General features: G+C 45.1%; 1 protein-coding gene across 2 annotated transcripts in view; it reads right to left on the bottom strand.

The window, feature by feature from the left end:
• adi1 (acireductone dioxygenase 1) overlaps positions 1-13,115 on the bottom strand; it is a 36,890-nt gene extending 23,775 nt beyond the window's left edge. For both annotated transcript variants that reach the window (XR_014619417.1, XM_084308755.1), the window contains exon 1: positions 12,899-13,115. Coding sequence is in view for 1 of the 2 variants with exons in the window: in XM_084308755.1 (XP_084164881.1) it covers positions 12,899-13,024 (126 nt within the window). In the remaining variant the exon portion in view is untranslated. The remainder of the gene's footprint in view (positions 1-12,898) is intronic.
• Positions 13,116-13,936: the final 821 nt, after the last annotated feature.

Genomic DNA, 13,936 nt, shown 5'->3' with positions numbered 1-13,936 from the left:
AAGAATGGTGCCTACAGACTTCTTTGAGAGATTTTGAAGTTTTTACCAGTGTGTGACTTGGAAGACCAAGATGCAGATGACATGTTTTGTTTTTATATAATCTTTTAAACTGTAATGGATATTTTTTATTTAGTCTTTTTCTGTAACTTCATTGAAATAAAGATGACTTTTTATAATCCATTGAGTTCTTGGACTGATCCCTGCCAGCAAATACCAGCCGCGCCTTGATTTCCTCTGAGGTGACTATGTCCTGAAATACAGATTGAATCAATTGACTGGTTAATGCTTTTCAGCTAAAATATATATATTTATATATGTATATGCTATGTACTGATAAGAAATACTAAGCATGTAGATGAGTGTTGTTTGCGGGTTCCGGTGTCTCTGTGTCCAGACTGACTCTGTCTTGTGTGGGACCTCGACCGTCTGAATCACTGCAGGGTCAGACGGTCGGTTCCGTTGAAGGAGGGGGACAAAGAAGGCCGGGGAGTGCAAACAATGATTACGTGTTAGTACAGTGGTAATACTTATTAAAAAAGTAGTAATACAACCAAGCTTTCAAATGAGCAGTATTACAAGCCCTTTCGTAAAATGATGATAATGATGATAATGATAATAATAATATTATTTTTATTACATGATATAATAGTTCTCCTAAACAAAATATTCGGTTTATTTCAAACAAGAAGAGATTAACAACTCTTCATGATTACATTTCATATCAACTGGATATCACAAGACCAGTGACTTGAAGTAATCTAGACAGAAATAGTAAATTGACTCGAGAACTTGGCGAGTTTAGCACCTCGCCGGGGGATATCGAGCGGCCGCAGGTTTATATCTCGAGTAGGTGATTGAGATGTATAGAGGCGACCTGTAGCTTTCAACAACTACTCTTAGTACATTTTCATTAAATTATTTTTTAAAGCATCTTCATGGTTTAATAATGCAAACATATGTTGCAGGGACTTATTATAATCATCATATTGGCGTGACTGTATGCATCAAAGGGTTAAATCAAGCATTTTTAAGTGCTTTAGAGCAAATGTAAAAATATCGCGATATATATCGTGTATCGTGATATGGCCAAAAAATATCGCGATATAATTTAGAGGCCATATCGCCCAGCCCTAAGAGAGAGGTTGTTGCTATGGCTAACAGCCATTGCTAGGGAAAAGACGTTATAGCTGGGGTGTCTTCCGGGTTGAGTCAGTCTAGCAGATTAGCAGATAAGCGTTTCGAAAAAGCAGCTGAGCTCCAGCTGAACGAGGGCTGGGGGAGGGGAAAAGACCACGAGGTAGAGAGATAGCTAGCTTCGGCTAAGGGAACAGATAGCTTCGGCTAACAGGACAGGTTTAGGGATCTAGGCCGCAACCATCAAGAGAGATCATTAGAATTATGAATTTATCAGGCGGTTAGGTGGTCGAGCGGAGATTGCGTTCGTCACCAGCCCCGGAGCTGTGAGCTTGGTTCGCCTGTTCGAATCCAGCTCACAGCTCCGGGGTTGTCACCAGCTTGGCTGGCCGTCTGCACTGATACAATTGGCTGTATCAGAGGGTGGGAGAAGCTGGCGGGGTGGGTCCGGGTCGTTGTAAACAGCGACTCCTACAGTTCGGTCGGGGCGCCTGCTAAGCGCGGATTGGACGTGAGGGGGATAGTGTGGTCCTCCCACACGCTACGCCCTCTCAATGAGAATCCGCGCTGCCAGGTGAAAAGAAGCGGTGATTGGCTGGACGTGTGTCGGAGGAAGCACGTGGTAGCCTCCACTCTCCCAAATGATCTGACTGTGGGGGGTAAAGCGCAGCGACCAGGAAGGGACTGGGAATTGGCATACGACTAACATTGGGATGGGAGAAAATCGGAGGAAAATGGAGGGGGAAAAAAGACCAATAAAAAAAAATAAAAAAAATTATGAATTTAGTTTCTTCAAAGACTTTCAAAGACTTTCAATCTGTTCCATCTTGTACAAGTCTAAGTTTATGGAATAAACATCACCATCAAGGAAAGATACCAACGTTTCGTTAATCGTTTCGTGTTAATTCTTCTGATTACGGATGTACCAACGGGGTGATACAGTGTGGGACAGCCAGTAAGATTGCCATTAACCATCACAGATGACACAAACACAACGCAGAGGGAAGTCACGGAACAGCAGGTGACGGGTTGATTAGAGGCTGGAAATACTGTAATCTATCACGGTGTTCCTCTCTAGAGAAAACAACAATAAGACTTCCAGTCACAATTCTTATCTTTTTTGGACACTAATATAAGTTATTGTTGTTTTTCTTAAAGCAATATCATCAGGAATTGAAATATTGCTCAAGCCTAGCACGCTATATCGTCAAGGACACCTCTCACTCCAACCACAATGTTTGCCCTCCTCCCCTCTGGGAGGCGCTACAGGAATCTCAGTTCCATAAAAAAAAATTAAATATTAACTGAATTATATTTGATCTGGAACCAAACTAGTTTGCATTGCATGTTCTATTCTATATTATATTCTAAATAGCTTAATCTTCACTAATGATGACTTTTTCTTTATATTTAGGTAATAGTACATTTTTGTAGTAATGTTTCTCTGCATTATCATCATCAACTAGTTTTCATAGTATAATGTTTGGCTACTTAAAATCATGCATTGCCTCCGGCTTGGGCCGGCCGTCATACTGGCTCAATTGGCAGAGCCAGCGGGTGGAAGTCGATGGGTGGTAAGGAATCTGGACGTTGTGGACAGCGACTCCTACAGGTCGGTCAGGGCGCCTGCACAGCAGAGACAGGAAATGGCGGGGGTAGTGTGAGCCTCCCACACGTTACACCTCGCCAATGAGAGTCCGCACTAGCAGGTGAAAAGATGTGACAGGCTGCCTCCTCGTGTACCAGAGGGGACACGTGATGCAAGGCTTCTATCCTCCCTACAACCGACCAGTGGGGGGCATATGCGAGCAACGTTCAAGACAGGGGAGGGGAGAATTGGAAACACGAAAATTGGGATGGAAGAAAAATAGAAAATAAGGAGAAAAAGTGGATAAAAAAATACAACCTGGATACAACCTGGACTCTCAACTTACGTTATTTTCCGAATGCAACGGGGGGGGGGGGGGGGGGGGGGAGAGATAGTGTAGGAGGAGCGAGGGTGACAGCATGATGAGCTTTTTGAGCGGCTTTTTATCAGAGCAGCTTGGAATAGATACTGATTAAACACCGTTGCTGCACATAGATCCCTCCTGAATAAACCCACAAGAGAAGACGCTACTCTGCGTTCCATCGTGGTGTGCATTTAATTTGCAATGGAACACCCGACAGACCGGTCTGAGATCAGTGTGATCATTTTCAAAAGGTAAATGGGTTTTATTTCACTCAGGAAAGAATGATACAAGCACCTATGATGCCCCAGAGGAAGCTGCGAAAGCTCTGAGCAAGTAATTATCACAGAGATTCAACACACCACAGCCAGGGGGGGGGGGGGGGGGGGTCAGACAGGATTGTTTCAGAACAAATCGCTCCATGGGGGGGAAGTGATCGGACAATGGATCTACTGAAGAAGCTGGACGATAAGATACTGTCTCGCTGATGCACTGAAATATCTTACTTCGTCTACCAGCATATTCTACAACAGGTCTCATGCCTACAACAGGTCTCTCAGGTCTCTCATGCCTACAACAGGTCTCTCAGGTCTCTCATGCCTACAACAGGTATCTCAGGTCTCTCATGCCTACAACAGGTCTCTCAGGTCTCTCATGCCTACAACAGGTCTCTCAGGTCTCTCATGCCTACAACAGGTCAGACCCGAGTGTTGTATCTTGTGCTTCCATGTCACACTATCAGGGGCTCATACAGAAACAAGCATTTCATCATAAAGTATTCTGTATTTTGTTATGACAAATAATAAACAAACTTGAACTTGAACTTGAACCCTCGGCGTCTAGTGACATTAGCTATGTCTGTCTGGTATTCTAATAATAATAATAATGCATCTAATTTAAAGGCGCCTTTCTGAGCACCCAAGGTCGCCGTACAGTAGGGGTGTAAAGGTACACGTATCCGTACCGAACCGAACCGGTTCAGTGTGTACCGTACCGAACCGTTTCAGTGTGTACCATACCGTACCGAACGGCTGTAGTGTGTACCGAACAAATACAACGGTATGTTAACGGCCCACCGGGGGCTGTTTTTTTCACAATCTAATATAATTATTATTATTTGTTCTTTTCTTTACAAGTCGATTATTAATTTCAATATATAATATTCGTTGACAGTTACTGCACACTACATCACCCCTGAGTGGAACATGGAAAGCCAAACTTTCCCCCACTGTACCGAAAACAAAAACCTGCACCGAACCGTGACTTCAAAACCGAGGTACGTACCGAACCATGGTGTTTGTGTACCGTTACACCCCTACCGTACAGGGTTAAAAACAAATACAATTACACACAGTAAAAACACAGTATTACAGCGTTACATAGTTACATAGGGGAGCAGTTATAATAAACTTAAAATGAAAGTGAATATGCCAGAATGAACAGGCTCTGGATCCCATGGTAGTCAGACAGGAAGGGGGAGTGACAAGTTGGAAGGATGGATGAATGAATGAATGAATGAATGAATGAATGAATGAATGAATGAATGAATGAATGAATGAAAACTTTATTTAACAGGTTGCAGAATGGTTACAATACAGTACGGCTCAATACACACAATGATATTAGGCTTGTTCAAGATGGGATAGGCGGACGCAGATCTGCGCAGGTTTTACTACGGCCTCGCCAAGCGCGTTGCATGACGGTTAGAATGTTGTCCGATTTGCTCTGAAAGTCTGACGAGGCGAGGCGCGGAACTCCCGCGGGAGCGAGCCGCGCGCAGCCTTCAGAGCGAGGCTCCACAGTACCTCTCAGCCGGCTGCTCCCGGCTGGGAAGCGACTTTCTACGGTCGCGCAAAGCGCCTATTGGCTCAGAAAAGTTGTCAGTCACCAGCCATGTGACAGCCAGGGAGTTATGAGACGTTTGATTGATTGAAAACTTTATTATGTTATGCGTTATCATCATATCATCATGATAAACTTCAAGCTGTCAGACACACACACACACACACACACACACACACACACACACATACACACATGCATCGTCTGTTTTGCCTCAATACTGTATATATAATTCTGTTTTGCCTCAATATACACAGTATACATATATATATATTGATGCAAAACAGAATTATTCAGCAATCAGCAGTGTGTTGTGTGTGCGTGCGGCCAGGAGCGCGCAACAAGATGGTATACATTATGGTATATGAATAGTATATTCCACTATAGCAGTATATGGTGTGTGCTGTACATTTGAATCTGATCTAATTTTGCAAACGGCCATCGCATTATAATGAGCTGCTGGACAGGTGTGTAATGTGTGTGTGGTGACGTGAAAGCGTATCTGCCATGCCGAGACTAGGCGAGAGGCTCTCGTGAAATCGGCAGTGTCCGCCCTCTTAACTCCTCCCCCGGCTTCACTCGGCTACTCTCGTCTACTAGTCGAGGCAAACCGAAATCCATCTCGAACAAGCCTATTAGGCTTGTTCAAGATGGGATAGGCGGACGCAGATCTGCGCAGGTTTTACTACGGCCTCGCCAAGCGCGTTGCATGACGGTTAGAATGTTGTCCGATTTGCTCTGAAAAACTGACGAGGCGAGGCGCGGAACTCCCGTGGGAGCGAGCCGCGCGCAGCCATCAGAGCGAGGCTCCACAGTACCTCTCAGCCGGCTGCTGCCGGCTGCTCCCAGCTGCGTGTTGCTTAATGACAGCCCTACAGTGCAAGAATGTGACAATTTGACCATGTGACCGCGGCAACGCGGGAGAGCGGCAGTGCGGAAATAGGCTGTCTCTAAGACAAACTCTAACCTTAACCAGCTCCTTAACAGCGCCTAAACTTAACCGTTCTAACCTTAACCAACTCCGAAACAATGCCTAACCTTAACCTTAACCTTAACCATGCCTAACCTTAAACATAGAAAGAATATTGCCATTCTCTTAGACAAACTCTAACCTTAACCAGCTCCTTAACAGCGCCTAAACTTAACCGTTCTAACCTTAACCAACTCCGAAACAATGCCTAACCTTAACCTTAACCTTAACCATGCCTAACCTTAACCGGCGAAAGAATACGTGTTAAAAAAAAAATCACGTTAAAAAAAAAAAAATCATGGGATTCGAACTCGTCAACAACGAATCGCAGGACCGCAGGACCGCTGCTCTGCCAGGTGAGCTGAAGCGCCGAATGAAAATCATGGCGGATTACTTGGGCGGTTACCTAATTTCGCTCGCTCTGCCGCTCTGCTCTGCGGTTGCCGCGCCTGCCGCGGGGCATGGCGCAGCCAATCAGGGAAAACGCGGAAGCAAAAGCAGCACTGTAGGGCTGTCATTAAGCAATAGGCCTCCCGGCTGGGAAGCGACTTGCTACGGTCGCGCAAAGCGCCTATTGGTTCAGAAAAGTTGTCAGTCACCAGCCATGTGACAGCCAGGGAGTTATGAGACGTTTGATTGATTGAAAACTTTATTATGTTATGCGTTATCAATTTATCATCATATCATCATGATAAACTTCAAGCTGTCAGACACACACACACACACACATACAGCAGTGTGTTGTGTGTGCGTGCGGCCAGGAGCGCGCAACAAGATGGTATACATTATGGTATATGAATAGACAGTATATTCCACTGTAGCAATATATGGTGTGCTGTACATTTGAATCTGATCTAATTTTGCACACGGCCATCGCATTATAATGAGCTGGACAGGTGTGTAATGTGTGTGTGGTGACGTGAAAGCGTATCTGCCGCGCGAGACTAGGCGAGGGGCTCTCGTGAAATCGGCAGTGTCCGCCCTCTTAACTCCTCCCCCGGCTTCACTCGGCTACTCTCGTCTACTAGTCGAGGCAAACCGAAATCCATCTTGAACAAGCCTATAGATACAGACCAGAGAAAGTTCAAGTTCTTTAATAGTTGTCATACAGAAGTACAGAATACTTTCATACAAAATGCTTCTTACTGTTACGCTCCAGAGACTGTGCTAGACAAGATAGTATCAAATAACATAATAACATAATATAGCATGAATTTAGAAGAAGAAAAATGAAGTCACAGTGTTCGGTATAGACATATGTACAATGTTCTGAGTTACCATATAATATACAATACACAATACTATGCAGTGTACTAATGTACAGTACTATCTAGTGCAAAGCAGAAATGGGATGAGGTACAATTTTAGGTACAATTTACAGTAAGGTGTACGAGTTGTAGTGCAATCCTTCATCCATAAATATAAAGTGTGGGGAGTGGGTGCTACAGTGTGTTTGTTTAAAGTGGGTGTGTGCTATAAAGTGTGTGGAGTGGGTGCTACAGTGTGTTTGTTTAAAGTGAGTGTGTGCGTGTGGATGTGTGTGCTATGTGCGTTTGGTGGTTGTTGTTGTGTAGTGTTCATTCATTGTTCGTTTAGCAGCCTGATGGCCTGGGGATAGAAGCTTCTTCTGAGTCTTTCTGTGCTCGCCTTGAGACTCCGGTATCGCTTGCCTGACCGCAGCAGTTCAAAGAGGCAGTTGTTCGGGTGACTGGAGTCTTTAATGATTCTCTTAGCCTTGCCCTTGCAACGCTTGTTGTAAATGTTCTGGAGGGTGGGGAGCCCCCCTCCAATTGTGCGTTCGGCTGAACGTGTCACTCTTTGTAGTCTGCTTCGGTCTTGTGCAGTGCTATTCCCAAACCAGGAGGTGATGTTGCCGGTCAAGATGCTCTCTATTGTACATGAGTAGAAGTTCTTAAGGATCTTCTGGCTGACTTGGAACTTCCTTAGGCGCCTGAGGAAGTAGAGGCGTTATCGTGCCTTCTTCACAACACTGTCAATGTGTGTGGTCCATGTCAAGTCCTCGGATATGTAGGCTCCGAGGTACTTAAAGCTGTTGACTCTCTCAACCGGTGCCCCGTCGATGCTGAGGGGGCTGTAGTCCTTGACCCCCGACCTCCTGAAGTCCACAATCATCTCCTTTGTTTTGCTGACGTTCAGGGAGAGGCTGTTTTCCTGGCACCATCCCGCCAGGACCTTGACCTCTTCCAGGTAGGCCCTCTCGTCGTTGGCAGAGATCAGGCCCACCACCACTGTGTCGTCAGCAAATTTGATGATTGTATTTAGGCCTGCCACGATAACACATTTTGCTGGGCGATTAATTGCCCCCGAAAATATCGCGATAAGCGATATTATTGCGACGGGTTAGAGAATTTTTTTTGATAAATTTATTTCCCAAAACTTTTATTTTGAAGCCCACCGCTCCGTCTTTTCCGGTGTTTGACTTTTATTTTGAAGCCCACCGACCGGACCGGAAGTATTGTTGTTATTATCCTAAGCAGAAACTATGAGCCGACAACATGCCTCGTCCGGTTCTGTTTTTGAGCTAATGATAAAACAAATTGTTGGTGAACAACTACCTTTCGGTTAGTTTTAACGTTAGCTACTAACGTTAGATGCAGCTACTACAGGCAATCAACGATGAGGAGGAAGCGTCAAAGCAGTAATAGAATAGCTGTGGTGCGTAAGCACTGCAGCACGACTCGAAACTACCGGAGTGTTATAATAAATTAATTCATGTTTAACTTGTCCCCGTGTCCAGTCCTTGGACTAGCCCCACCCGTTCATTGTAAACAATTATGCATGTAATTGTATTAACGTTATTCTGTGTTGTACTTGTAGCTATGCTATACGTTGTATTTCGTTTGTTAGATATTTAGCTAATGTTGTTAGCATGGAATGAGAATCAAAGCTCTATCGTTCATCTTTATTTAGCAGTCCAGTTTCTCCGGGCAGTAGCGAGTAACTACTTGGGTCTAAAAATAGCTAACGTTACACTACAAATAATGCTACTTGGTTAAAAGGAGCAACACTATTGAGAAATGTCTATGTGGCGTTGCCCCACGGAACTCCCGTGCTGTACTCTAGTAACGTCAGCGGCCCGCCTCCCAACACGGACAGTGACTGAAGGGGCACTGGTTCCGCCTCATTAAAACAAACGCGCAAATAGCAATTAATCGCGCCCGTCAAAATCATTGCATTCATTTTAATTATCGCAGCAATTAATCGATTTATTGCTTATCGCGGCAGGCCTAATTGTATTGCTACTCCGCTGAGCCACACAGTCGTGTGTGTACAGGGAGTAGAGGAGGGGACTCAGAACACAGCCCTGGGGGGCCCCTATGTTGAGGGTGATGGATGAGGAGGTGCAGTTGCCTGCTCTCACCACCTGGGGTCTGCCAGTCAGGAAGTCCAAGACCCACTGGCAGAGGTCATAGCCCAAGCCCAGGTCCCTGAGCTTGGCTATGAGTATGGAGGGGACTATGGTATTGAATGCCGAGCTGTAGTCGATGAATAGCATTCTCACATAGTTCCCCTGCCTCTTGTCCAGGTGTGATGCTGCTGTGTGCAGCACATGGGCTATGGCGTCCTCCGTGGACCTGTTGGGGCGGTATGCAAATTGCAGGGGGTCCATGTTGATGGGGAGGGAGGAGCAGATGTAGCCCTTTACTAGCTTCTCAAAGCACTTCATGGCTATGGAGGTGAGAGCTACAGGGCGGTAGTCGTTGAGGCAAGCAGGCTTGGATTTTTTGGGTACAGGGATAATAGTGGACTTCTTCAGGCAGGTGGGGATGACAGCCTGTTCTAAGGACAGGTTAAATATGTCAGTGAATACTGGGGCCAGTTGGTCGGCACAGACTTTTAGGACGCGGCCGGGGATGCCGTCCGGTCCTGCTGCCTTCCTGATATTCACTTTTTTAAAGGTCCGCCTCACCTCATGCTCTGTTACCCTGAACACTGCGCCTCCATCAGCAGCCGACCCCCCCCCCCCCCCATTGCCGTGGCTTGTGAGCTGGTGTTGTTATTACCAGCATCAAACCTCGCATAGAAGGTATTGAGGTCATTTGCTAAGGAGATGTCACTGTTCAGTTTGAGGGAGGCGCCTTTGTAGTCTGTCATCGTTTTGAGCCCCTGCCACATAGCTCTAGAGTCAGCTTGTTCAAACTGGAGTTCAATTTTATCCCTGTAGCGCCGTTTGGCCTCTGACACTGTCCTCCTTACGTTGTATCGCGCCACCTTGTGGTCATTCATGTTGCCTGCCACTAGGCCGTCGTTGTATGCTTTGGTGCGCTCTCTCAGAGCTTCACGGACGGATTTGTCTACCCAGGGTTTTTGATTTGGGTAAACTTTCATTTTGGTAGTGGGGATTGTTTCTTCCACCCTCAACATAGGGGCCCCCCAGGGCTGTGTTCTGAGTCCCCTCCTCTACTCCCTGTACACACACGACTGTGTGGCTCAGCGGAGTAGCAATACAATCGTCAAATTTGCTGACGACACAGTGGTGGTGGGCCTGATCTCTGCCAACGACAAGAGGGCCTACCTGGAAGAGGTCAAGGTCCTGGCGGGATGGTGCCAGGAAAACAGCCTCTCCCTGAACGTCAGCAAAACAAAGGAGATGATTGTGGACTTCAGGAGGTCGGGGGTCAAGGACTACAGCCCCCTCAGCATCGACGGGGCACCGGTTGAGAGAGTCAACAGCTTCAAGTACCTCGGAGCCTACATATCCGAGGACTTGACATGGACCACACACATTAACAGTGTGGTGAAGAAGGCACGACAACGCCTCTACTTCCTCAGGCGCCTAAGGAAGTTCCAAGTCAGCCAGAAGATCCTTAAGAACTTCTACTCATGTACAATAGAGAGCATCTTGACCGGCAACATCACCTCCTGGTTTGGGAATAGCACTGCAAAAGACCAAAGCAGACTACAAAGAGTGACACGTTCAGCCGAACGCACAATTGGAGGGGGGCTCCCCACCCTCCAGAACATTTACTACAAGCGTTGCAAGGGCAAGGCTAAGAGAATCATTAAAGACTCCAGTCACCCGAACAACTGCCTCTTCGAACTGCTGCGGTCAGGCAAGCGATACAGGAGTCTCAAGGCGAGCACAGAAAGACTCAGAAGTAGCTTCTATCCCCAGGCCATCAGGCTGCTAAACAAACAATGAATGAACACTACACAACAACAACCACCAAACGCACATAGCACACACATCCACACGCACACACTCACTTTAAACAAACACACTGTAGCACCCACTCCACACACTTTATAGCACACACCCACTTTAAACAAACACACTGTAGCACCCACTCCCCACACTTTATATTTATGGATGAAGGATTGCACTACAACTCGTACACCTTACTGTAAATTGTACCTAAAATTGTACCTCATCCCATTTCTGCTTTGCACTAGATAGTACTGTACATTAGTACACTGCATAGTATTGTGTATTGTATATTATATGGTAACTCAGAACATTGTACATATGTCTATACCGAACACTGTGACCTCATTTTCTTCTTCTAAATTCATGCTATATTATGTTATTATGTTATTTGATACTATCTTGTCTAGCACAGTCTCTGGAGCGTAACAGTAAGAAGCATTTTGTATGAAAGTATTCTGTACTTCTGTATGACAACTATTAAAGAACTTGAACTAGTACAAACATAGTCCAGCACTGTTTCCGTGTAGACATTAATGTTATCTGTGTCGCGGAACACATTCCAGTCTGTATAGTGAAACACAGACCGGAGCGTCTCCTCTGACGTCAAATCCCATTTCTGCACCTCTCGCGAGACTACAGGAGTACTTTTAATTCTCTGTTTGTACTTTGGTGAAAGAAAGATGGACGTGTGATCTGATTTACCAAAGCCACTATCAGAATGAGCCTTGTAGCCACCTTTAAATTGCGTGTAACAGTGATCTAGGATGTTACCGCCTCTGGTGTTGCAAGTCACATGCTGATAGAAGTCAGGCAATACCTTTCTCAGATTGGCGCTATTGAAATCTCCCAGCACTAAAATGGCGGCGTTAACACATCGCCACTTGTATTCTATTTACCTCGTCGTGGAGTCTGGAGAGCGCAACCTTGTTGCTGGCTTGCGGTGGAATATACACTCCGATCAGGACGATCGCCGTTAACTCCCTCGGGAGGAAGAAAGGACGACACTTGATGGTTATATATATAGTTCTGGGGAGCAGTGGTTGGATAATTCCTTCACGTTAGTTGGATCGCTCCAATTTTTGTTAAACATGAAGGCAATACCTCCTCCACGTTGTTTACCGGACTCTGCTGATGTCCGATCCTTGCGATGGATAAAGAAGTGATCTGCCGGTTGAATTGCGTGGTCTGGAACCTCCGGTGTGAGCCATGTTTCTGTGAAGCAGAGAACGTTGCAGTCCCTAACGTCTCTTTGATATTGAATCCTTGACGTTTGTCTTGTTTACATCAGGAAGAGGAGGATCTGAGTGACCGAGAGGGAGTGTAGGACTGAAGAAGTTCTGTATTGGTGGGTTGTAGTTCTGACCACAAAACTTAGGTTTACCAATTTTATCAATATTAAACAAAAATGTTACAAGGCTGCATATGCCAGCCTCTGATCCACTCTAAGCCAAGACAGAGTGGCTCCTCACAGAGCAGCGGGATTCTGAGCGGCACGTTGATTGATTGAAAACTTTATTAACAGGTTGCAGAATGGGTACAATACAGTACAGCTCTCAATACACACAATTGTCAAGGGGAAGCAGACCAGAGAAAGACTTTCGTCTTGTTTATATCAGGGTCCCCCATTTTCAATTCATCATAACATGACATACACGAGTACACGACATACAGATAGACATGTCTCGCCATATGTCTCGCCAGTCAAAGCAATGCATTATCGACTGAGTAAACGATAAGTAACATTAGAATACTGCGGCCTGTATATGGAATTATAATCTATGGAATATTATGGAATATCATCAGTCAGTCTAGGACTGACGTTACTTTCTTTACCTTCCAGTGGAAGACCCCCAGCTTTTTCAACTCCTCCAGAGACACGGGCTGGTTTGGGATCAGTTTGTGCGTCTTTCTCTGGTCTTCTTTGGAGTCGTCCATGTACCAGGCCTCAAGTGACGGCATGGTGTAGCTGTAGCAGGTTGAGATTGAGAAAGTGTAGAAAGTATTTAAAAGTCTGCTTCGAAGCGTGCAGACAAACCGCACTGGCAGCAACACTTCCGGCAACAATGCCCACGTGTTTTGGGAGGATGGTCCGATGAGTTGCGCAATGTGCGCCACTGACTGGTTGATTGATTGAAAACTTTATTAACAGATTGCAGAATAGGTACAGACTACAGTACAGCTCAATACACGCAATTGTTAAGGGGATGCAGACCAGAGAAAGACTTTCGTCTTGTTTACATCAGGGTCCCCCATTTTCAATTCATCATAATTATGACATACACGACATACAGACTGATAATCATAGACAGTACTGTACTGCTACATACATTTATGATGACACACCAGATTTGCAAATACAGTACTGTTTGTGATACAAAAAGAGTCTAAAAAAGAGAGTATATACATTTGACGTTGAAACTGTACATTGGAGGACTGCCAATCCGATTATGGGAAATGTGACAAAAAACATCACTTGTGAAACTCACTCCTCATAAAACCAGGTAACGGCTCTACATACAGTCAGGAAAATGATTTACCTAACACAAATTGTGAATAGTGGTGGAAATTGTACTTTGTCGTGAGGCATAAATTGTAAAGCACTCGGAAGACTTGGGAAAGCATTTAAGAACATATTTACTGTAACAGTTATAGTATCTATAAATAGTAAAAACGGTGTGTACACCTAGTACCTGAATGACAAGGTAAAAATGCAGCCAAACTTTAGATAGGATTTTCTCTGTTTTTCTCTGCTCTGCCTCTGACTGAGACTTGAGGTTTAACTATAGATTCAAATAAGCATACTATTCTTCAATTATTTTCTTACAGCTTACATTCTGTACTTTCATAATCTGTAAGAATCGGACAAATTAC

This window comes from Notolepis coatsorum, assembly GCF_963971535.1.
Source record: "Notolepis coatsorum genome assembly, chromosome: 2".
Lineage (NCBI taxonomy): Eukaryota > Metazoa > Chordata > Actinopteri > Aulopiformes > Paralepididae > Notolepis > Notolepis coatsorum.
This window is presented reverse-complemented; position numbering and strand designations above follow the sequence as displayed.